This window comes from Sus scrofa, chromosome 8 (assembly GCF_000003025.6).
Source record: "Sus scrofa isolate TJ Tabasco breed Duroc chromosome 8, Sscrofa11.1, whole genome shotgun sequence".
In the NCBI taxonomy this organism is placed as follows: domain Eukaryota; kingdom Metazoa; phylum Chordata; class Mammalia; order Artiodactyla; family Suidae; genus Sus; species Sus scrofa.
Window position 1 is genome coordinate 37,819,122 of NC_010450.4, and position 22,639 is coordinate 37,841,760.

Sequence of the window (22,639 nt, forward strand, 5' to 3'; positions counted from 1 at the left end):
AGAAAGTAGAATTAATAAAGAGTAACTAGATGTGTACTCCATAGAATCTTCTTACTAAATTTTAATACATGATAACATGATATACTACAATGCATTGTAATTAACTAAAACTTGACATTCCTTAACTAAAATATGTATGCAATGTTCATACAAAATTCCATATATGGGAGTTCCTGTCGTGGTGCAGTGGTTAACGAATCCGACTAGGAACCATGAGGTTGCGGGTTCGAACCCTGCCCTTGCTCAGTGGGTTAACGATCCGGCGTTGCCGTGAGCTGTGGTGTAGGTTGCAGACGCGGCTTGGATTCCACGTTGCTGTGGCTCTGGAGGAGGCCGGTGGCTACAGCTCCGATTCAACCCCCAGCCTGGGAACCTCCATATGCCGCAGGAGCGGCCCAAGAAAAGGCAAAAAGACAAAAAAAAAAAAAAAAAAAAAAATTCCATATATGTTTACTTAAAAAGAAGAAATATAAACATCAGTTAACATATCCATAACTTTGCTCATAAATGACATTTGAGGAAGACCTAACACATACTTAATGCAAAGTGGCTTTCTTCAATGAGCCAAAATGTCAGAATAGTCTCAAGTGGTTGCTGATATAGAGCAAAAGGTCAAAATATATTAAAAGCAACCAAATTTGAGAACTACTGACATAGTAAAAAATGTATGTTTTAATGATGGCCCACAGTCATCAAGTATAGTTTAAATTATACTCTATATACTGCTTTAAAGGCCAGTCAGTAAAGAAAGAATATATTTAAGATTTCTATCCATAATGTTTTATAAAAAAGGGGAGGAAGGGACACCCTAAAATATTCTTTTTTTTTTCTTCCTATGGCCACAATTTCGGCATATATTAAGTTCCCAGGCTAGGAGTCAAATTGGAGCTGCAGCTGCTGGCCTACACCACAGCCACAGACAGCAACGTGGGATCCAAGCTGCATCTGCAACCTATGCTGCAGCTTGCAGCAACACAGGATCCTTAACCCACTTAGTGAGGCCAAGGATCGAACTTACATCCTCATGGATACTAATAGGGTTCTTAACCCACTGAGCCATAACTTTAACTCCTAAGCTATTCGTAATAATTTATTCTCCCAGGGTTCCAGTCAACTCATGTTTTACTATATTAGCTCTGATAACTTATTTTTCAATATTAGGCAGATGAACTTTATAGAACCATAAAACATCAGAGATCATTTTAGCCTACCTTTGCTACATGAGCTGTTTTTAAAGCCTTCTCTCAAGTCACCCAAATTTCAATTTCTTTTTTCTTTTTGTCTTTTGTCTTTTTAAGGCTGTATCCTCGGCATATGGAGGTTCCCAGGCTAGGGGTCCAATCGGAATTGTTGCTGCCGGCCCACGCCACAGCCACAGCAATGCAGGATCTGAGCCATGCCTGCGACCTACACCACAGCTCACGGCAACACCGGATCCTTAACCCACTGAGCGAGGCCAGGGATGGAACCTGCAATTTCATGGTTCTTAGTCAGATTTGTTTCCCCTGGGCCATGTCAGGAACTACCAAATTTCAACTTCTTCATTCATAAGGGCGGCAGTCTGCATACACTATACCCCGCTTTATAAGTATAAAGCATCACAAAACGCAAACTGACAAAAAATCATGTCATTATTAGAAAGTTAAGCCACTCTGGGGTATATGATCAATATAGTATTTGAGCAAACAGGGATATCAGAAATACACTTGTTATCTACGTTAAAAAAAAAAAAAACATAATAATCCTGCATTCAAGAATCTAAAGGGGAGGAGTTCCCATCTTGGCTTAGCAGAAACGAATCTGACTAGGAACCATGAGGTTCTCGATCCCTGGCCTTGCTCAGTGGGTTAAGGATCCGGCATTACTGTGAGCTGTGGTGTAGGTCGTAGACACGGCTTGGATCCCGCACTGCTGTGGCTCTGGTGGAGGCCAGTAGCTAGAGCTCCGATTGGACCCCTAACCTGGGAACCTCCATATGACACAGGTGCAACCCTAAAAAGACAAAAAAAAAAAAAAAAAAAAAAGAATCTAATGGGAAAATAAGAGGGTATATTATTAAAACAAATATATTAGTTAGTAAACAGCACTTATTTGTCATAGATAATCTATGACCAGGTAAGACAGAACTCAAGTTATTTTAGATGGGTGAGGACACACTCCAGGGGACATCTTAAAACAGATGCTGCAAAGCACTTACCCCCATCTCCAAACCAATAGAGGAGTTATCTCTGGAGAATGGATGAAACTGGCAAGGAAGTAAACTGGGAATATATAAACTATCTGGGAATATACAAGGTCCTGTGCTTCAGAGGTTCAGTAAACCTGGACTGGAGTAAGTGGATGGCTAATTTCTGTTTTACAGAACTATATTTTCAGTACAGAACTGAGCTAACCAGACCCTAGTTTGTATGTTTCCACATATCTTGTGTTTGCATAGAGACATCTTTGCAATGATGCAAAGAGACATAAAATTGGACATTTTGTTTAGTTACCTGTTGTCTTCGTTTCTCCTCTTCAAGAGCAGCTTTGGCTTCTGCTTCTTTTATCTGTTTACAGACATTTAACAGTAAATTAACATAATCTTCAAATTTTATATAGAAGTTTAACATCTTTCCTCCCAGGCGCCACTCACCCATAACAACTTCTGGGAGCTTCATATTAAAAATTTTTTAAAGAAATGTAAATGTTATACTTAGACATATTACCAAGGGTACTAACAGGGGGGAAGGGGAGGTAGGGTGTTACACCTTTACCTAAACATTTCGGCTTAACAACCACAACAGATATTAGATCATAACTGATTACAATTCCAAGAGCTACAACACTGTAACATGAAATAACTTTAAAAACTGGACCATAAGGAGTTCCCGTTGTGGCGCAGCGGAAACAAATCCAACTAGCAACCATGAGGTTGCAGGTTCGATCCCTAGCCTCACTCAGTGCATTGAAGATCCTTCATTTCTGTGAGCTGTGGTGTAGGTCACAGAGGTGGCTCGGATCTGATGTTGCTGTGGCTGTGGTGTAGGCCGAAGCTGTAGCTGCAATTCAACTGGTAGCCTGGGAACTTCCATGTGCTGTGGGTGCAAGCCCCCCCCCAAAAAACAAACAAACAAACAAACAAACAAAAACATCAATTATCACATACCACTTTTTGCCTAGAGTTGAAATTGACTATTTTCTTAAAATGCCCTCTCTGGAAGGGAATCATTAGTTTCAAATCAAACCAAGAGTTTATTGACTGACGGGCTGATGGAGGGAAACGGTGACACTAGAGGTAACCCAAACACCAAAGAATCCGGAGACCTAGTTTTGTGTTATTTTAATCTTATCTTCTGGAGGCTTACACTAACCTCAAGATGAACAACTATGTTTCAGAGCACATACACTAACTCGTATAGCGCATGGAAAAATCTAGTACACACCAGACAATATCAAAATAAGCCTATAAACTATGCTTCTAACACAAAAGCAAAAAAAAAGGGGGGGCCACTAACATATTACAAATGATATTTAATGTGACATCACCTCGGATGCTTTTCGCTTCATTTCCTTGCATGTTGTGTCACATTCTATGGAAATCTGATTTTCACGTACTTTGTTGCACTGCAATTCCTACAAAAAAATTTGTTAAATTTGATTTTAAAAGATTTCCCCCAAAGTCCTAAACATACGCCATTAAAAAAAAAAAAAGGCAAAATTTCTCGGGCAGTTTAAGATTATGCCTATTACTTAACAGTCACGTTCATTAATATTTAATGATGATATGATTACAAGCATTAGGTGCCTTGGTTCAGCAGTGATTATTTCTTTATCTCTTATTTGCAAAAAAAGTGAATACCATAAAATTAACACCATCCATTTAATAATCACTTACTAAGTGCCACCATCAACTTAGCTTCAATTTCATTTTATTCTTTATTTTTCTTATTGTTTCTTGTTATTCTCCCAGTGAAGTACTAGAGTAAAACCAGTTTTCTGAGACAATGGAAATGTTCTCAATCTGCGCCACTCACAAGGGTAGAGCACTTACACACACACATGGCTAACCGAGCACTTAAAGTGTGGCCAGGGAAATCGAGAAACTGAATGTCATACGTGATTTAACACTGAGTCATTAACATGCTTATGTCAATAGCCATATGCGGCTAGTGGCTACCAACTCAGTGTGGTTCTAGAGAGTTTTCTAGATAGCTACAATTTTTTTTCTCAACCACTTAAATCTTTTTAAAGAAAGTTTAGATGAATACTGTTCTAAAGCTTTTATCTGCACTTCACTGCCTCCTTAATGAAATAATAATTAAAAAAAAAAACCTAATATACTCTTTTCTTGATGAAGTGACATCAATACTATGATAAACTTGTGTGCTATCCTATAATACAATATATGGTCATTTTAAATAATCTTAGACTTTACTTTTGTAGATCTTTTATCTACCTTTTATTCATTCCCTATTTCTTGCTGCTAGATGTCACTTTTGTTTGAAATGTACATATTTATACTGTTCCTTTCTCACCAGACATTTAGACATTACTTTTTTAGTTCATATCTACCAGAGCCAGGAAATAAGATCATTACATCCTATGAGCAAAGAACTTTATATAGCGCAGAATTTTATTAGTTAGAGGGCTTCCTCGCCCTTAGTTCTTCATTTTTGGCTGAGCTGCTGATAAACAGTCTTATTGTCCAAGAACAGTGCAAAGGAAAAATAACATGGACAAACACTAGAGACAAAAATAAATACTGATAAGGTCTATCAGCCTGGTAAAAGGATCATTTCTTTTCTCATTCAAAAGTAACTATTACATGCCAAGCACTGTATTAGGAACAGGGGGATACAATAAGGAAAAAACTAATCTGGTAAGTGCTAAACTAACAACAATAATAGCAACCACTATTTATTAAACAGAGTAGTTATTATGCTAAATGCTATATAAGCATTATCTCTTTTATTCCTTTTAATCAGTCTGTGTAGGGAGTTCCCATTGAGTGCAGCAGAAATGAATCTGACTAGTATCCGTGAGAATGCAGGTTCAATCCCTGGCCTTGCTCAAAGGGTCAGGGGTCTGGCATTGCCATGAGCTCTGGTGTAGGTAGCAGACACAGCCTGGATTCCGAGTTGCTGTGGCTGTGGCATAGGCCTGCAGCTGTAGCTCCAATTTGACCCATAGCCTGGGAACTTCCATATGCTGTGGGTGCAGCCCTAAAAAGCAAAAAAAAAAAAAAAAAAATCAAACAGAAGTCTGTGTATAAACTATTTTACAGATGAAGAAACAAGGATACAGATCCTAGAATCACAAAGCTCTTAGTTATGAACCTAGTACAAAGTACAATGAAAGACAAAAGGAAGGAGCATCTAAGTCTTCCCAAAGGAGTCAAAGAAAGGAAAACCTTCCCAAACACAGAAATGCTTGCACTGGGTATTGGCAGGATTCTAGTGAGCAAAACAATACAGAAAAGGAACACATGTATTGCCACATATTAAAGGAGAATACAGCAGGTGTTAGGGACCTCAAGCGATGGATTCACAGAGATGACTGCCAGGGAATGAGACTGGACAAGCAGGTAAAGGTAATACCACAGATCCTCCTTTATGCCAAGTCTATATATACACACGTTTCTTATAAAACATGTTATTTTTTTCCCCAAGTGAAGAATCACTGAAGAACTTAGATTGAAAGTATTACAATTAGAGGCAAGGAAATCTGTTATGAAGCTGTTTTCAAAGTCCAGATAATAAGTTGCTGCCAAAATTCTAATGGGTGGCAAACTGCACTTGGATAGCAATATGAGAGAGAAAACTTGAGAGGCACTTCAGAATAAAAGTGTTTTGACTGAGGAGTTCTCTTGTAGCTCAGCAGGTTAGGGATCCAGTATTGCCACTGCAGCAGCTCGGGTACTGCCGTGGTATGGGTTTGATCCCTGGCCCAGGAACTTCTACATGCCTGGGCGGGGGGGGCTGGTTGAGTACTGATTTTTATACAAAGTAGTCCATTTAAATATCCTAAACTTAGAGATTCAACTTCAAAAAAATTCAGGGCTACACACTTAAATTCAGAGTTACCTATCCCAGGAAATGAAAGTAGGAGCTGTAAAAACAAATGAAAAGCAAAGATCGATAAAAGCAAAAACTTTGAAGAAATACTTGTTAAACAAATGAACAAAAGAAAGAATTTAAAGAGAAGAGAAAGGGAACTAGCTTTAGGGAGCAACCACAAGAACACAAAGAAAAAAAGGAGTTACAACTCTAAATGAGAAAGGGATAATCAGAAGTTAAGAAGGATGACATCTTCAAAGGAAAGCCAAGGAGAAGGAGAGTTGACCTGTGAGAGTTCAGTGAGATTCTTCATAAGTTCTGCTAAATGGTAATGAAGTCTGCTTCCACCGAGCTTTCCAATCATTCGTTTTTGCCCTTTCACTCCTCCATTACCACCATCTTATCTTAAAATGAGTTCTCTCCAAGTTTGAACGTTATTTTATAACTGTATGAGGCTGTGTATATGAAGTGTTTTGAAGGCACCATTTTCACAACATAAGGCAAAAAAACGTTCATAAATAAGAGCAACAGGTTAATTCCAGCCATGTCTTAAATCACGAAACTCACTTTCTTACTCACATTGTGCTCCTGGTGCAAAGACCTCAAATCTAGAACACACCACCTCTATCCAAAAAGAGCACTGAACTCTTTTATAAAATCATCAAATTCAAATATAAAATCATCCTCTTTTACTACCAAACTGCGGAAAACTAAACCATCAAGCAAAACTGATTTTTAAAATAAGCATTTACAGAAATAGGCCAAAAATAAAAAGATTCTACTTAAAAGTAAGTCAAAGAACTACCAAAATCCCCCTCAAAAAAATGAAAACAAAACAACAAAAGTGTACACAGAAAAGAATTTTCAATAACTTAAAATATTTACCTTTTTTATTCTTTTACAAGGACATCTAAGTTTCACCTTTTGGTTGCAATTAAAGGGACATTCACCAGGATGGCACATTTCTTTGCATCTATGACCACAAGGAAGCTGAAATAAAACCAAAATAAAACAATTAGATATTTATATTTGAGTCATGCTCTACCGCCCCCTTCTCTCAACAACTCTGTCAAGAAAAGGTCTCTCACAATAAGGGTCAATCAATCCTGAAGAATGGGTTGATTTTTCAACTTTTTTCTTTTAGAAGTAAATTACCAAATCTCTAGAAATTTTAAATAGTCTCCCCAGTTCCACTCCAAGAGTACCTCTTAAATCACTCTTGAGGCTAGTTATAGCCACGCAACTAAGTTCTGGGCCAATGGAATGTAATCGTAAGTGCTTCTGTGTCTTGAAGCTTTGCAAGAGCACCATCTGTGTTCTTCCCTTCCCACATGTGCTGGAAATGAGGACATCTATCAACATGGGCAACAGTGGAGCCCATGTATCAAAGAGAGCAAAGCTGCCTGCTACCTTGGATACATGGATCAATACATGGAGCACTAGGACACATCTACCTTCCTTCGCATGCTTACGTGAGAAAGAAAGAAAACTCCTTTGTCCCTAAGTGATACAACTGCTTAGCCTTTTACTCTAAAAGCCTTGCCACCATGTATAAAAACATAATAGGTGGCCAAACCAATTCAGTAATGCCATGATGTCTACATGCTCCTTGACTTTACATAAATCTTCTTATCCTAGTCAAGCTTTCAGATGAAATGGTTCTCTCCTTTCTATTCACATCTTATCCAAACTTTGAGAGACAGCTTAAATCATCATAAAGGCTTAAGATGAATCTGCCTACATGTGAAAAATAACAGCAATAATGTAAGAAATCTATTTCTACACTATTGTGACACTGCTTGTATTATACTGAATTTTACAAGAATACTTTTAAGTACTTCGTATATTTGTCCTCCAACCAGAATGTAAATAAAAGACACTCATTAGTGAGTGGGTTAAATTCCAAAATCAGACTGCTTGGAACTGAATCCCAGATACCCTGTAGACTAGCTATGGGACTTTGGCTAAGCCACCTGACTTTTCTGTGCTTCACATGCAAAACTGGGAAGGGTAGCAGAACGGTATAAAGGTGTTGTAAGGATTAAAAATTCTTAGTATATTTAGCTATCAAAATAGAAGTCATGATTTTAAGTTAGTAAGGCAGTTAAAGGCAATGGTCTACTATTTCTTTGTGTCTCTCATAATCATTAACAGAGATACTTACAACTAGTGAACACCTCAATAAACATTTAAATCCTCCAAATTCTAATCTATATGATTTACCAGATGGATCCTTCAAACTATTGACTTCAAGAAATTCAGAATCCTTTTCCACTGTCTGTAGTCTCTCTCTAGTGTGCAAACAGTGCCTTATTTGATTTTTAGCAGAGACATTCAGAGCAAAACTAAATTTGGATCACTCACACTGCATTTTCACTAATCCTATCATAGAGTAGCGCTGTAAGAATGAGTTCCACACTAGGTACTACTGGGCCACTTTGGTTGTTTTTCTCTGCACCTCATACTAGGCCCTCAACACTTCTTAACAAGCTCAATATTTATTCACTTTCAACAACCTGCCTCAGGGTGGTTGCTCAAGTACTCCTTCACTTTACTCTCACCTTCATTCCTGCAAGTGCCTCGAGCCTGAGCCTTATGTGATAAACATGACAAACATTTGCCATTAGCTCACCACCTATCCTTGCTTCTCCTCAAAGCTCTCTACTGCCTCTTGTTCTTTCCTTAAACTGGGAGGTAGTTACATCCATCATCTTCACTAAAAGTAACTAACACTCTAACTTTAAATCAGCGATTCTGAAGTGGAAAGTGAACAGGGAAGCATCCGAATCAATAAAGGAAGATCCTTCTGAAATTATATGGAATCGTGGCTACAGTGTGGTCTCCTCCTGATCAGTATTCTATCTCTTCGATGTGTTGGAGCTGATGAAAGGTTAAGGACCATCAGTCTAAATGTTTTATCTTTCTGCTACCTAAAAGACTCTGTGCTCGCTCTTCACAATTTCGCCAACATTGTGAAAGTCTCTTTTCTCTGGCTGGGTCCCCTGCCTTTGACATGTATCTCTTTTCTCTAAATCCTTCATTTGATCCTGCCATCTCATTTAACAATTACTCCATGAATCTCCCTGCTTTTTGCATCCAATGTTGGCAGAAGCTGAAGAAATAAATTGGATGGCCGCCTGATTCACCACAATGCCCCCAGGAGCCACAGCCATGGCTAAACTACCCTTTCCTGTTTCCTGTCTATTGCAGCCTGTAACAAAGGAGCCCCTGGACCCAAGGTGGGCTGGATTCTCTCTCCTGATCACACTGAAACCTGAAAGGGAGAGGTGGCGGTTTGAACAGAGTCATCCCACAAGAGTCCCCTGAGCTCCTACTGCCAAGCCCCTTGGGACGTCCCCACCTATATATTGCCCTTCCCCAATTTTGGCTGAACACCCTTCCTTTAAGAATCCGTGAACTGTCTCTCAGTATCCTCCAAATATACCTCCTTTATGCAATAAACTAGCCAAACTTATGTCTATAGATTGTAAGGAGAAGTGAAACTCATCCAGAGTATACTGTGCTCATATGCAATATATGTCCCACAGACAAAGCAAAGCCAATAATCCTAAAAAGGTATCAAACTCACTAGTAATCATGGCAATGTAAACTGAAATCATGAGATGCCATAAGGTTGGCAAAACTTTAAATATTTTGACAATACCAAGTATTGGCAAGGATATGGAACAACAGGAGCTGTAAAACACTGATGGTAAATTGGAAATTTTACTGGTTATAACTATTTTGGAAATCGATATGACTTTAAGTTGAAATAACGCAGTTCCTATGACCAAGCAACCGCAAAGAGATATCTATGCATGCATTACCAGAATGTACAAACAAGAATGTTTATAGCAGTATTTTTGTAACAATTCTATTTATTTGCAGTAAAATAAAATTTAAACAACTACAATATACCTAGAGAATGGAATAAGTGGACTACAGCCACATGCAATAAAAATGACAAACATCATGTAGAGCAAACAAAGCAAGTCACAAAAGTTCATACTTCTGAACTTTTAACATAACATTAGGCGAACAATCAATACTGTTTCCAGATACACATACAGTAAAAAAGTTAACTTACTATAAATTAAAGCAAGGAAGTAATTATTATAAAAGACCGATGGTGGTGCCATACAGGATAGAGGGAGGGAACTACAGTCAGAAAGGAACTCTGGTATACTTGTGAGATGCAGCAATGCTGTATTTTTTTACCTAGCGGACTTATATAGTGTTCACCTTCTGTATATATGTGTTGATGTACTTGTAGGTGTGAAAAAATTTCATTGTTTTAAAAAAATCAAATCCCATGACCATTTCCCTGTTGGATGTGCAAGCATGTATTAGCACAAAAGCCAGGTTATATATTCTGAAAGAGCAGAAAAGTAGTGCCAAAGAAATCTGATCAGAAGGTACAATATTAATGACTATCTTTATGGCAGATTTCACAGCAAAAAATTGAGATTCTTCAAAAACACTCAACCCTGATATTCATTTAAAGATGAGATATCCTCCTCTTTCTACTCAAAGTGAGATGGTTTTCTTCCACTCTATTAAGGCCTTTAATATCATTCTGCTAGCATTTGCTAAGCCACATCAAATGGCTTACCAATAAGCAATGTTGTCTAGTTCAAAAATGTCCCATTTTAATCTCAATAATTTAAAAAGCTCGCTTGAAAAATGAAGGAACGCCTGCAAATCAATATTATTTGCACATAAATACCTATCCCATCCTCCCCATTGCTGGCACATCTATAGCACTTACCGTATACTAAGACTTTTATGTGTTATTAACTCACTTAATATTCAGCACACTCTGAAGTGAGTATTACTATCACCCTCATTTTACACATGAACAACTTGAGATGCAGAGACGTTAAACAATTTGACCAAGTAAAACGTAGAAAAGCTTGCATGGGAATGATAAAACCAAATTCAGACATAGTTTTTAAAAGGAGAATTGTATATGTGGGACAGAGTTTAAATAAAGGTACGGTTCTCAATGATTACCTTTATATTTCTTTTTAATTCAATTCAAACCTCATTTAACAGTCCAATAGACATGCGAATGTCTATCAGAGCATCAGTGGAGCCAGAAGGACATACCTATGCCATTTCCACAGTTCACGCTCACTCTCGCCCTCAATAGACATTTACCAACTACCTAATATGTACAACCAGGAAATCAGAGACTTAGATGAAGGGACAAATATGACATAGTCTCTGTTCACAAGAAACCTACAGTATAGAAAAGGAGGAGGAACCTTGTCAGTGCATCTTAACATGTCATAACCCCACACATTACTCCTGAGTATCAGATATTTATGGCAGATTCAAAAAAAGACGGAGTTCTTGGTTGATCCAATGTATGACTTGACACTATAGTCTACTGGTTCTCAGAGTGTGGTGCCAGACCAACCGTATCACCATTACCTAACAGCTTACGTTAGAAATTCAAACCCTAGGGCCTCCATTCCAGGTCCACAAAGTCAGAAACTCTGGAGTGGGGACCAGTAACTTGTTTTAACCAGCCTTTGAAGTGATTCTGATGCATATTAGAGTTTGAAAACCATGGCTGTAGCCTTACCAATGTCAAGAGAAGATAAACTAGGGTAAGTTCTACTAGATACAACAACATTCCCCTGTCCACCCCTAGACAGTTCTACACTATAATAGTCATTTGAATTATTCCCAACTTAAGGATATACTTTTCAAGTAAGAGCAAAGAGACTCCAGCAGTACCAGGGGCTCCAGAATGGCCTAGAGTCCAAAAATCATGAGCATGGCAAAGAGAATTTTAAATAAATAGTGTTTGTTTATCTCTAGTCCCACCAAATGTCATAACAGTATCGCAAATGAATCATATCCAAGGCAATGCTAAACAGCAAATTAGCAACCCCTGAATTAAATTTTCTTATTTCTAACTGCAATCTCAAACCAAGTTACTGAGTCAGATTAAAAATAAAGCATTCTCAACTACATATTACCTGGAATTTGAACTTGGAGAGAAGAAAATTTATTTTAAAAGAGAAAACTCAGATTTTGATGAATTCATAAAATTAAATTTGAAATATCCTTGCCTCTAGTTTCACTCATATAACAAAGATAGGATTATTAAAATAACATTTATTTCTTGAAATGTCTCCCTTTTTATAATCTTACATAACTTTTAGAATTCCTAGTTTTAATTTTCAATAGCTCTTAAATAGAAATCCATAAAAGTGTCCAAAGTTTCAGTTAAAAGGAAAGACAATTAACAAAAAATCATGTCATGCATTGGTTTCTGTTTTTATTTATTCAGAGGCTATTATATTTAAGACTTTGTTGTCATCATCTCTTCCTGGTCTAAACAGGATGAGAAACACTTTGTCTAAGTGCATAAAACAGAGAATAAAAGAAAGGAGGTGCCATTAATACATCTATAGGTCAAAAGAATTCCTTTATAAATGTCCATCCAAATCAAGGAACTGTCAGTGTCCTACCTCCCACAACAAAAAAGGTACACTTTCACTTTTAAATTGCCAGAGATGGAATACTTTGGTTTCTTAAAATATTACTTTTTTTTTTTTTTTTTTTTTGGTCTTTTTAGGGCTGTACCTGCGGCATATGGAGTGTTCCCAGGCTAGAGGTCAAAACGGGGCTGTAGCCACTGGCCTACAACCACAGCCACAGCAACACCAGATCAAGCCGTGTCTGCGACCTACACTCCCAGCTCACGGCAACGCCGGATCCTTAACCCACGGAGCAAGGCCAAGAATTGAACCTGCATCCTCATGCATGCTAGTTCAATTCATTTCAGCTGAGCCACAACGGGAACTCCGGTTTCTTAAATTATTGCCAGGATAAATCACCAGTGAGCTTTTTTACCTTTCTACTCTAAATTTTTTGAACCACCTTTGATACATTTAGTTGGAATACGATGCATATACAAGCATCAGAATCTTTAAAAACAAAACTTTATATACAAATGTTTTCTATTAATTAATTCAAGATGGGAGTGAGCTTTAAAGTTTATATACATACATAAATACAGCAACATATTTGTTTTTTCTACTGTGGACTTACTGTCCAACTGCTCATGAGCCACACAGGTCTTTATCTATTTATATTTTAAAGCAGGTAAACACTAGGTCAATACTTAATGCATAAAGTATATAAGCTACCTTTAAAACTGCTTTTAAAAAAATCTTCAAAGGATTATTCCTAGTCCCGACATGCCCAAATTTCATAAAGAAATGTCCATTGACCCTAACCATACATTTTTACAAGATACCAATCGCATTTTCCCTTCTGGATCCACATTTCTAGTGGGTCCAGAAAAGACCTGAAATAGGATGACCAAACAAGAAAAGAGAAACAATGCCCAAGAAACACAACTTAAAAGGTTCTATTAAAGCTTACCTCTTTAGGACACTGATTTTTGCAACAACTAAGGAGGTTCTTTTCATTTATATCAGCTGTGGTCATTTTTCTAAAGAGATGAGAGGAAGTAATGATGACATTCAAACCAAAGTCCATTTTATAGCACGATTTTTCTAAAAATAATTCGTAATTTCAAACATATCCATAAAATGATTTTACTTATTTATTGTTTGAAGAAATATTTTAATCGTATCTCCTCTGTAAGATTCTCAAATTACTTAACTATTCTAATAACTCAAACCTTCTAGCCCTTTATCTTTTACCAACAAATCAAATGCCAAAATAGCAGTTACTGCAAAAAGGAAGTACAAAACACGCAAAAAAATCTCATCTGTGCCTGGCTTCTCTTTTAGAGTTCTTACTAGTATCTTTCCTGTAGGTTAATCATTATTCATAATTATAACTCTAAGTCTTCTATACAAAAGATTTAAAACCAATGGTTCAATATGTTACTTAAAAACTGACCAAGGAAAAAATGCTTGCTCAGATTTACTTCTGAAGAATAGGAAAAAACAGGGTTACTTCAAATTGAGGGGATATTCACTGTGAAATACAGTGAGCTTATTAAACAAACTTTTTTTCAGTTTTTTTTAATTAAGCTATCTATTAATGTTAGGAATTTATTTATTTTATATTAGATCATTTTAGATCAATCTGTGCTTTTACTTCTGATTCAGTGGGTAATTCAGAAAAAGTCACAAACACCAAGGACTAAAACTGCTTTCTATTAGACAGTTGACAGTAGACACTGCATGAGTCGGTAACTAGTGACAATCTAAATCATACTTATCTCTTAGTTTCCCGAAGGCTTGAGGGGGGGCCCGTTGAAACCACTCGGGCGTTGGTGGGGGTGGGGACACAGAAATCACACATATCTTATTTTCCTCTTTCTCATTACATTTCTTCTCCTTTCCTATATTCTTTCTTTTCCTATTCCCTTCACTGACTGCCAAAACATACCATAAGTCTAGCCTTACTAATGTCAAAACTATTATCTTAAGTATTTGTGCCAAATTAGCTATAAAGGTACTCTTTAAACACATCCAATTTTCTTGGCACAATTTCACCTAATAATAACACAAAGTTTTTTATACTGGCTCTATTAAAAGTTTCATATTTTCATTCTTACAAGTCAGGTGTTCACTTCTGAACTTAAGAGTTAACATCATTTTATTTCTGTTTCTCTGTAATCAGGAACAAGATTTTCAAGGCCGGAATCTTTTATGTCTAATTTCTATAGAAGAAATTACTTGAAGCAGAAAAGGACTAAAAGGAAAAGATGACTGATGACATTATTTACTGAACTGAAAGTAAATAAAAGTATCGGTACAAATACTGGGACTGAAGAATTCCATACAAAAACATATACTTTACACACACTCGAGAAAAGGAAAAGGGAACTCTGGATAGCTGTGGCAATGGAAACCACTTCAACCCAAATATAGCCACGTTATTTCCACCCAAAATCATTTAGCTTGTTAATAACAAACAAAATCACTCAAATCCCATGACCTCAGCACTACCAGAAGAAACTTCTACAAACTTCAAATTACCTGTAAGTAGAAAAATAAATACCAATCTTTAGCATGGCTATTTCTCAAGCTCCCGTAACAAGTCTTTTCAGAGGGCTTAGTAGAGTTCTGGGAAAACTGAGCAGGAAAGAGAAGAGAGGGACTGAACTAACACCTCAGAAAAAGAAAAGTCTACCCTAAACATAAAAGTACTGAAAGAGTCTTGGTACAACAGGGCACTAACGAAAGAGAAGAGACTTTAAAAAGTGCACATCGTGGCTCAGCGGAAACGAACGTGACTAGAATCCATGAGGATGTGGGTTTGATCCCTGGCCGTGCTCAGTAGTTTAAGGATCCGGCCTTGCCGTGAGCTGTGGGGTAGGTCACAGACATGGCTTGGATCCTGCATTGCTGTGGCTCTGGTATAGGCCAGCAGCTGTAGCTGTAATTAGACCCCTAGCCTGGGAACCTCCATGTGCTGTGGGTGCGGCCCTAAAAAGACAAAATAAAATAAAATATAAAAATAAAAAGTGCACAAGAATCAAGGAACCAATGTTGGAAGGGCAACATTCTGTGGAAGAAGAAGGTAGAAAAGCAAGGTGCCCTTTGGAGACTGTACGACAAAGGGAAAGAGAAGCAAGAGGGGGAAATTTAGAAGCCTGCAAGACCAAAGAAAACAAACTCTTTTCATCAGCATCACCACTTAACAAAGCAAAATTGTCCTCTTAGCTCTCCCTACAAAATTTCTAAAACTAAAAATTGTAATTTTTTTTAATTTCAACAAAATAATTTTAGTATTTAAAAAGAATAAAATTTGACTTTCCAAATTAAATTAGAGTCTAGAGTTAAGTGACAAAAACAAATTTAATATTAACATGCATTTTTCAAAAGGTATTTATGCTCAAAAAAAAAAAAAAAATCCGAAATAAAGTCATAGTCCCAAATTTAATTTGAGGAAACTGCTTAGAAAACCTACGCACAGACTTAAGTGAAATGGAGTTGAATGAGGTGGGTAATTATGTTAAACCATGATTAAATAGAAAAAAAAATGGATTTTTCTTTCCCCTTTACATAATCTATAAGCAAAAATAAGTAAAGACAATATGGAGGTCATATCCTACTATGATAAATGCCGTAACAGCAACATCTGTAATAAACAAAAGCCTGCCTCTTAAATCTATGATTTAAAAATTGTGCCTAAGTAACTAAGTGCAAGTCAACTTTTGATCCAACAAAAAATTCTAGTTCTAATTCTGTTATCCAAATATTAGTTGGATTTATTTCTGCTGCACCACAACAGAATTCCTCTCCTATTTTTTAAAAGCATTTTTTTTTCCCTAACACATTATACAGAATTCCCAAATGGAAAAAAAAAAAAAAAAAGGCACAGGGAGTTTCTGTCATGGCTCAGCAGTAGGATCCATGAGGATGCAGGTTCAATCCCTGGCCTCACTCAGTGGATTAAGGATCCAGTGTTGCTGTGAGCTATGGTGTAGGCTGCAGTCATGGGTCAGATCCTGCATTGCTGTGGCTATGGTGCAGGCTGGCAGATACAGCTTTGATTAGACCCCTAGCCTGGGAACTTCCACATGCTGCAAGTGTGGCCCTAAAAAAAGAGCAAAAAGAGAAAAAAAAGCACAATTTTCCTGGTTGAAATCAAGGTAAAGTATCTAGAAAGTGAAATATTCTACATTTCTTCCTTCCAGATCTCTACTAGAAAATTGAGACCTCCAGAGTCTAAGAACCACACAAAAAGCTACTCCTTAAAGTAATCTATAAAGGGTTCTGAATTACAAATAGATCCCAGTTAAAATAATTTTAGTAAAGTAAGACTACTTCTCCAGTCCACTTACCTACATTCCACATAAAGACTTGTGATCTTACAGTGACATTTTATTCTAAGCATCTGAACACAAGGAGGACATTCTCCAGGGTGACATGGCAGAACACACGGGTGAGGACAACCCGGCGGCCGTGATTTAGAGCAGCCTTCTTCACACTGAAGGCATTCTGGTCCAGCCTGAAAAATAAATCATCTAAATACAGAAGTTTAACATTTCCATCTATGTTAAATGTATAAAATTTACATATTCCATTAAAAGAAAGTACTTCTCTAGCTCTAAGAAGTACAAATAATACAATGGTGCCATGCTTTCACTCTTTTAAAAATATTTAAAATGAATAACAGCAAGATTATCAATAGGACCATTATTCACAAAGATTTTTATGTCTACAAACCTCATTTGATAAAAGTGCCTCATCTTAGGGCTTGATTACATTAAGCATTCCTATTAAAGTATAAATTACTTCCTAGTCAGTGACAGAAAAAAAACAGAGTAAAATCTTATCAATTTCCACCCAAGAAGCATCATAAGCATTAAACTAAAGAAATCAACACACTGTTAGCACATAAATAAAAATTACCAAAGCAGTCAACATTCTAGGAATGTTAATCTCACCTTGCCAAAGAGAAGCACATATGGAAGGGAGAGAATGACAAGCAGTTCATTTTTTCATGCAGTTCAATCAACCAAAATTAAATTACACTTACAAATAAATGAACCTTAATGTAAGTCAACAAAGCACCTCTCTGCTCTAGTAATTTAATAATATAACTAGTATCTACCTACTAAAGAAGGTTAAAGATTTTTATTGCAGAATATTGTTTATTTTCACATGTCACATGAGATAAGAGAGGTAGAGACTTGGATACTAAGTCTTAAAAGTTAAATATTTTTCATCATTCCCAAGTATAGCTATGATTACAAAAGAGGTATTATGTCAATAAAATTCCAAGCTACTTCTGGCACGTAGGATTAAAAAGAAAAAAATGTTTCAATTATGAAATGTTCCTCTATAAATAATTTTTAAAGGTACATTCATTAATTCCATAAAAACTTATTCAGCATTATGTGCTAGGTATTCTTCTGCATACTGGGAATGTGCAAGATTAGAGAGGATCCTGGCCTGAGGAATTTACATTTAAGTGGGGAAGGTAAAGAACATAACTAAATGTCTTCATAATACCTGAGAAAAGATAAAGCAGGATAAGAAAGAGCAATAGCATCATCAAGAAGGAAGCCTAGATGATCAAATTCATATTTGAACAGAAACCGAGTTATATAAGTGAGTCATAAGAATGTAGAATCCCAGAAAAAAATAGGTGCCAAACCTCTAAGTTAAGAACAAACTTGGAATAATGAAGAAATAGTAAGAACAGAGAGAAAAGTGAGCAAGTGAGTGATAAGTGAAGGGTTGGAAAGGTGGTTAGAAGGTAGATCTTATAAAAAGCCTGAGAGGACATGGTTAAGGCCTTTGAATTTATTCTGAGAGTAACTGAAAGCTACTGAAGAGTTCTGAACAGGGAGACAACACCTGACTTACACTTTTAACAAGATGAATCTGGGAGTTCCCATCATGGCTCAGCATGGCTTGGGGCTGGCCTTGCTGTGGCTGTGGTGTAGGCCAGCGGCTACAGCTCCGATTTGAACCCTAGTCTGGGAACCTCCATATGCCTCAGGTGCAGCCCTAAAAAGACAAAAAAAAATGAATCTGGCTGGTGTAGTAAGACAAAAGTGCGAGTAGGCAGGTTGACTGGGAAAATACTGCAGACATCTAGGTCAGAAATGATGGTGGCTTGGATGAGGATGTTAGTGGCAGAGGTCATGAACAAGGATCAGATTCACAATCAATTTTGAAGATAAACCTAATACAATTTGCTGAGAAACAAGGACAATGAGGATAAGAAAGCAATCAAGCAATTTTCCTATGTCTCTGATCTGCACAACTAGATAAGAATGGTAATTCACCTTTCCGAAATGGGAAGGACTGGGAGAATAGGCAATGAATCACAAAATATGCAAACATAAGCAAAGACAATACACATAGTCTATTTTTTCTTCCCAGTTATGTGGTAGACCTGCAATAATCTCCATTTAACTAACAAGGTGTAATTGACCTTTCTGAAATGGGAAAGACTGGGAAAATCACAAAATATGGAAACATAAGCAAAGATAACACAGTCTATTTCATTTGTTTCTTCCTGGCTATGTGGTACGCCTGCAATAATCTCCATTTAAATGACATGAGCAGAAAAGCATACTGGGATGGAAGTTAAGACTTGGGTGATCCTACTTTCTGAACTGCTACTCTCTTGTACGATCATGGACAAGTCACTTGATAAGCTTCAGCTTCCCTTCCTGTAATACAAGAATTATACTGAGGATATGAGGTTGCTTCCAGCTATGAGGAAGAAAAAAAATCACTGAGTCTTAACTGTTCAGCAGTTTCCCTTGATCTCTTCCAACATGAAGTTCTATCTTCCAGGAAAAACTATTTTAATCAAAAAAATACAGAAAGTCTGGCTGTCAAATTATCTTACACGGTTTTCATTTTTTTAAAAAGGAAAACAGAAATTCAAACTCAGGGAGAAATTTTGGGATAATCCACAATAATTCCCCAATCAATCACATCAGCTTTTAAAATGACATCCCAGAAACCCAGAGAGGGAAATGATCCAATTGTAATGGGATAATGAGAAGAAAAGCAAAATAAACATTTGGGTTATGAACACAAGTGGGAAAACTGATCTTGATAAGTGAAATTGTTTCCTTCTCATTTTATTGAAATATAAATGATATGATGTAATTTTAAGGTGTTCAATGTGTTAGTTCTGGACATTTATAAAGTGTAATATGATTGTCATTGCACCGCTATCACATTACAGAATTATCTAGAATAACCAAGTTCTAGTCTCTTAGCAAGTTTAATGATTAAAAATCAATAAAACATGACACATTAAACACACACTGTCCTTAGCAATGATTCTCAAACATTTTAGTGCATTAATAATCACTTGGGAATCTTGTTAAAATCCTGAGGTGGGGCCTGAGATTTTGCATTTTTAACAACATTCTAGGTGATGACAATGCTGCTGGTCTACAGACAACAAAGGTCTGTAACATATATAATTAGGGAAGAAATGCACGTGTAAATGTATGTGTGATCATGTACATATATTTTTTTTTCTTAATTTGTATTTGGTGACAGATTTTCCCCAAAGAGAAAAGACTATCCTCATTATTCAACTTCTTCTTTCAACCAAAAAAAAATTTCATTCCATGTTTGCTTACAAAATACACACCATTTGATTGCCATCACCCTTTCCCCAGTTAACCACACTTCCACTCATTACAGCCAATGAATTAGGATAATATCTGCTGCAAACGGCATCAATCAGAGCCATCCCGCATAAAAAGAGCCTTAACTGGATGGAGATCCAAATGCAAGGCAAAGGAAGGAGACCAGAGCAGAGGTAAGAAGCAAAAGTGCTTTGATGTCAGTCAATTTAAGAAATACTTATCAAAGACCTATGTTGTAGGCTCTGCGCTGCGACTTAAGGTAGCAACTGCATTAAAAATTCCAGACACATTTGGATCAAGAGAGACTATTATGAGTCTTTCTTCAGTGGGTCTCAATTAAGATGTTACAGTAAGGAATTAATTTTTAAAGTTTCTGAATTATTTAATGGTTAATACATAAGTTAGAATGACTGCAAAGTTATCACCCTGAATAATATAATTTTCTCTCACTCACAATGCAGTAGCCTTCCCTGAGTGGGAGACAGGGGTGGACTTATAGCTAAATTGAGAAGAACCACACACGTAACTCATAACCCCTATTTTGCCACAGCCACTGCCTAAGAAGCCATGTTGGGAAAATCCAAGGTAATTTCCCAATCACTATCATATCACCTCGTAAAATGAGTTTTTTCTATCAACTATAATGGAAAAGTAAAAATCATAAAAAAATGAGTTTTTTCTGACTCATCTGATGTTCTGGAAGTCTAGTGGAGGAAAGCCATACAGCAGCTATGCTCTAACTAGATAAAGTGACTTTGAATCATTACGTTAGTTTCGTTTTACAATTCCAATATCTGTTTCATATTATCATGAGAATATTTTTATTGTGAATCAAGGCATGACTCAATTAAGAAATTATAAGCAATACAATTTACATATATGCCTGCACATGAGGAAGAATGATACCATGGACATTTATGTTGTCATGCGTTACAATTACCAAATCAATTGGTAAAAACCCCTAACAATGCAAGTGAAATTTTCAGTTACATAGTTCATAATAATTTAAACATGTACAAATGTAATGTTACTTAGTAATAAAACGAACTTTAAAATTTTTGGCTTATTCCTCATTAAGCACACTTGTTAATATTATTATAATTCCCTATAGAATGGAAACCTAAGGAAAAAACATGAGTTATAAAATGAAACAATACTATTTAAAATTTGATTAGCTACATTTGTTTTTCCTGGTAAAATGGCATTATTCACAAATCTTTGAATGGATGATTTCTCATATGCTTATGAAAACACTTTAGCAAATTTCACACAACATACTCTGTGATGTTATTTACTTCTAAAGAAAGACTGAGAAAATTATGAACATCATCTACCATAAATTTAAAAAATAGCTGAGAGCAAATGCTCTAGACTAGACCCAGAGATATAAGTGACAGAAGTAGAGGTGATACTGCTACTTACTACTTAAAAAGATATAAAATTTCTATACTTTTGTCATAAAATCAAATCCTATAGTATTAACATAGGTACACCACATAGAGGGTATGGTACCACATTAAAAGACGTATTATGTGCTAGCAAAGATACAGAGCGATGTACACCAAGCTGTTAAAGTTTGCTGTCTTAGGAAAAGCAAGGAAGGAGAAAGGATGAGGGACCCTAAAAAAAAGAAATCACTCATTTTTGGGAACTTCCATATGCCACAAGTGTGGCCCTAGAAAAAAAAAAGAGAGAAACAAAAAGAGAGAGAGAAAGCATGAGAACATGAGAACAAGAAAAAGAAAAGAGAAGTTACAGCAAAATGGAAAATATTTATGATGTAATTATTTTTTAAAATATTTCAAGCATACTATTAGCACGTATTCATTCAACCTAAGGACATTACCTTGTTTTTGTCAGTGCAGGAACCAATTTCAGTTACTTGGTGGCACTCTTTCATACATGTATGATTTTGACAATCTAAGGTTCGGCCACACACTCTCGTACAAGAGTAGGGTCCTACAGCATGGCATGGGAGTGGGCTCACCTTAAAATTTACGAAAAAAGAGAAAATTAGCAACACATACACACAAACCTACTGGAAGCATATTTCCAAAATGACTCTGATATCATATGAGAACCATTTTCATCTAATACATTTTCATTAATAATTGTTACTATCAAAACCAAAGTAACCTATTCAAAAAATCCAAAGAATGAATGCCAAGAGGCCAAACATTCTATTCCCAAAAGGGAAATTCAGTTTAATGACTCCGTACTGAATGCATATATATATATATATATGGGCTAATTCTCAAATAAAAGCTCTGTATGTTTTTGGAGTTCTCGTCACAGTTCCAAAAAAACCTGACTAGTATCCATGAGGATGCGGGTTTGATCCCTGGCCTCAATCAGTAGGGTAAGGAACTACTGTTACTGTGAGCTATGGTGTAGGCCACAGATGCAGGCAAGATCCCATGTCACTGGGGCTGTGGTATAGGCCGGCAGTTGCAGCCAACTGGACCCCTAGCCTGGGAACTTCCATATGCCACAGGTGAAGCCCTGGAAAAAAACAAAAACAAAAAAC

At 36.6% G+C, this 22,639-nt stretch overlaps 1 protein-coding gene across 6 annotated transcripts in view; it reads right to left on the reverse strand.

The window, feature by feature from the left end:
- NFXL1 (nuclear transcription factor, X-box binding like 1) overlaps positions 1-22,639 on the reverse strand; it is a 63,205-nt gene that overhangs the window by 6,744 nt on the left and 33,822 nt on the right. For all 6 annotated transcript variants that reach the window (XM_021100578.1, XM_021100583.1, XM_021100582.1 and 3 more), the window contains 6 exons: positions 21,959-22,099; positions 16,825-16,991; positions 13,440-13,509; positions 6,921-7,025; positions 3,526-3,612; positions 2,493-2,546 (listed from right to left, as the gene is read on the reverse strand). In XM_021100578.1, the coding sequence (XP_020956237.1) occupies positions 2,493-2,546; positions 3,526-3,612; positions 6,921-7,025; positions 13,440-13,509; positions 16,825-16,991; positions 21,959-22,099 (624 nt within the window). The remainder of the gene's footprint in view (positions 1-2,492; positions 2,547-3,525; positions 3,613-6,920; positions 7,026-13,439; positions 13,510-16,824; positions 16,992-21,958; positions 22,100-22,639) is intronic.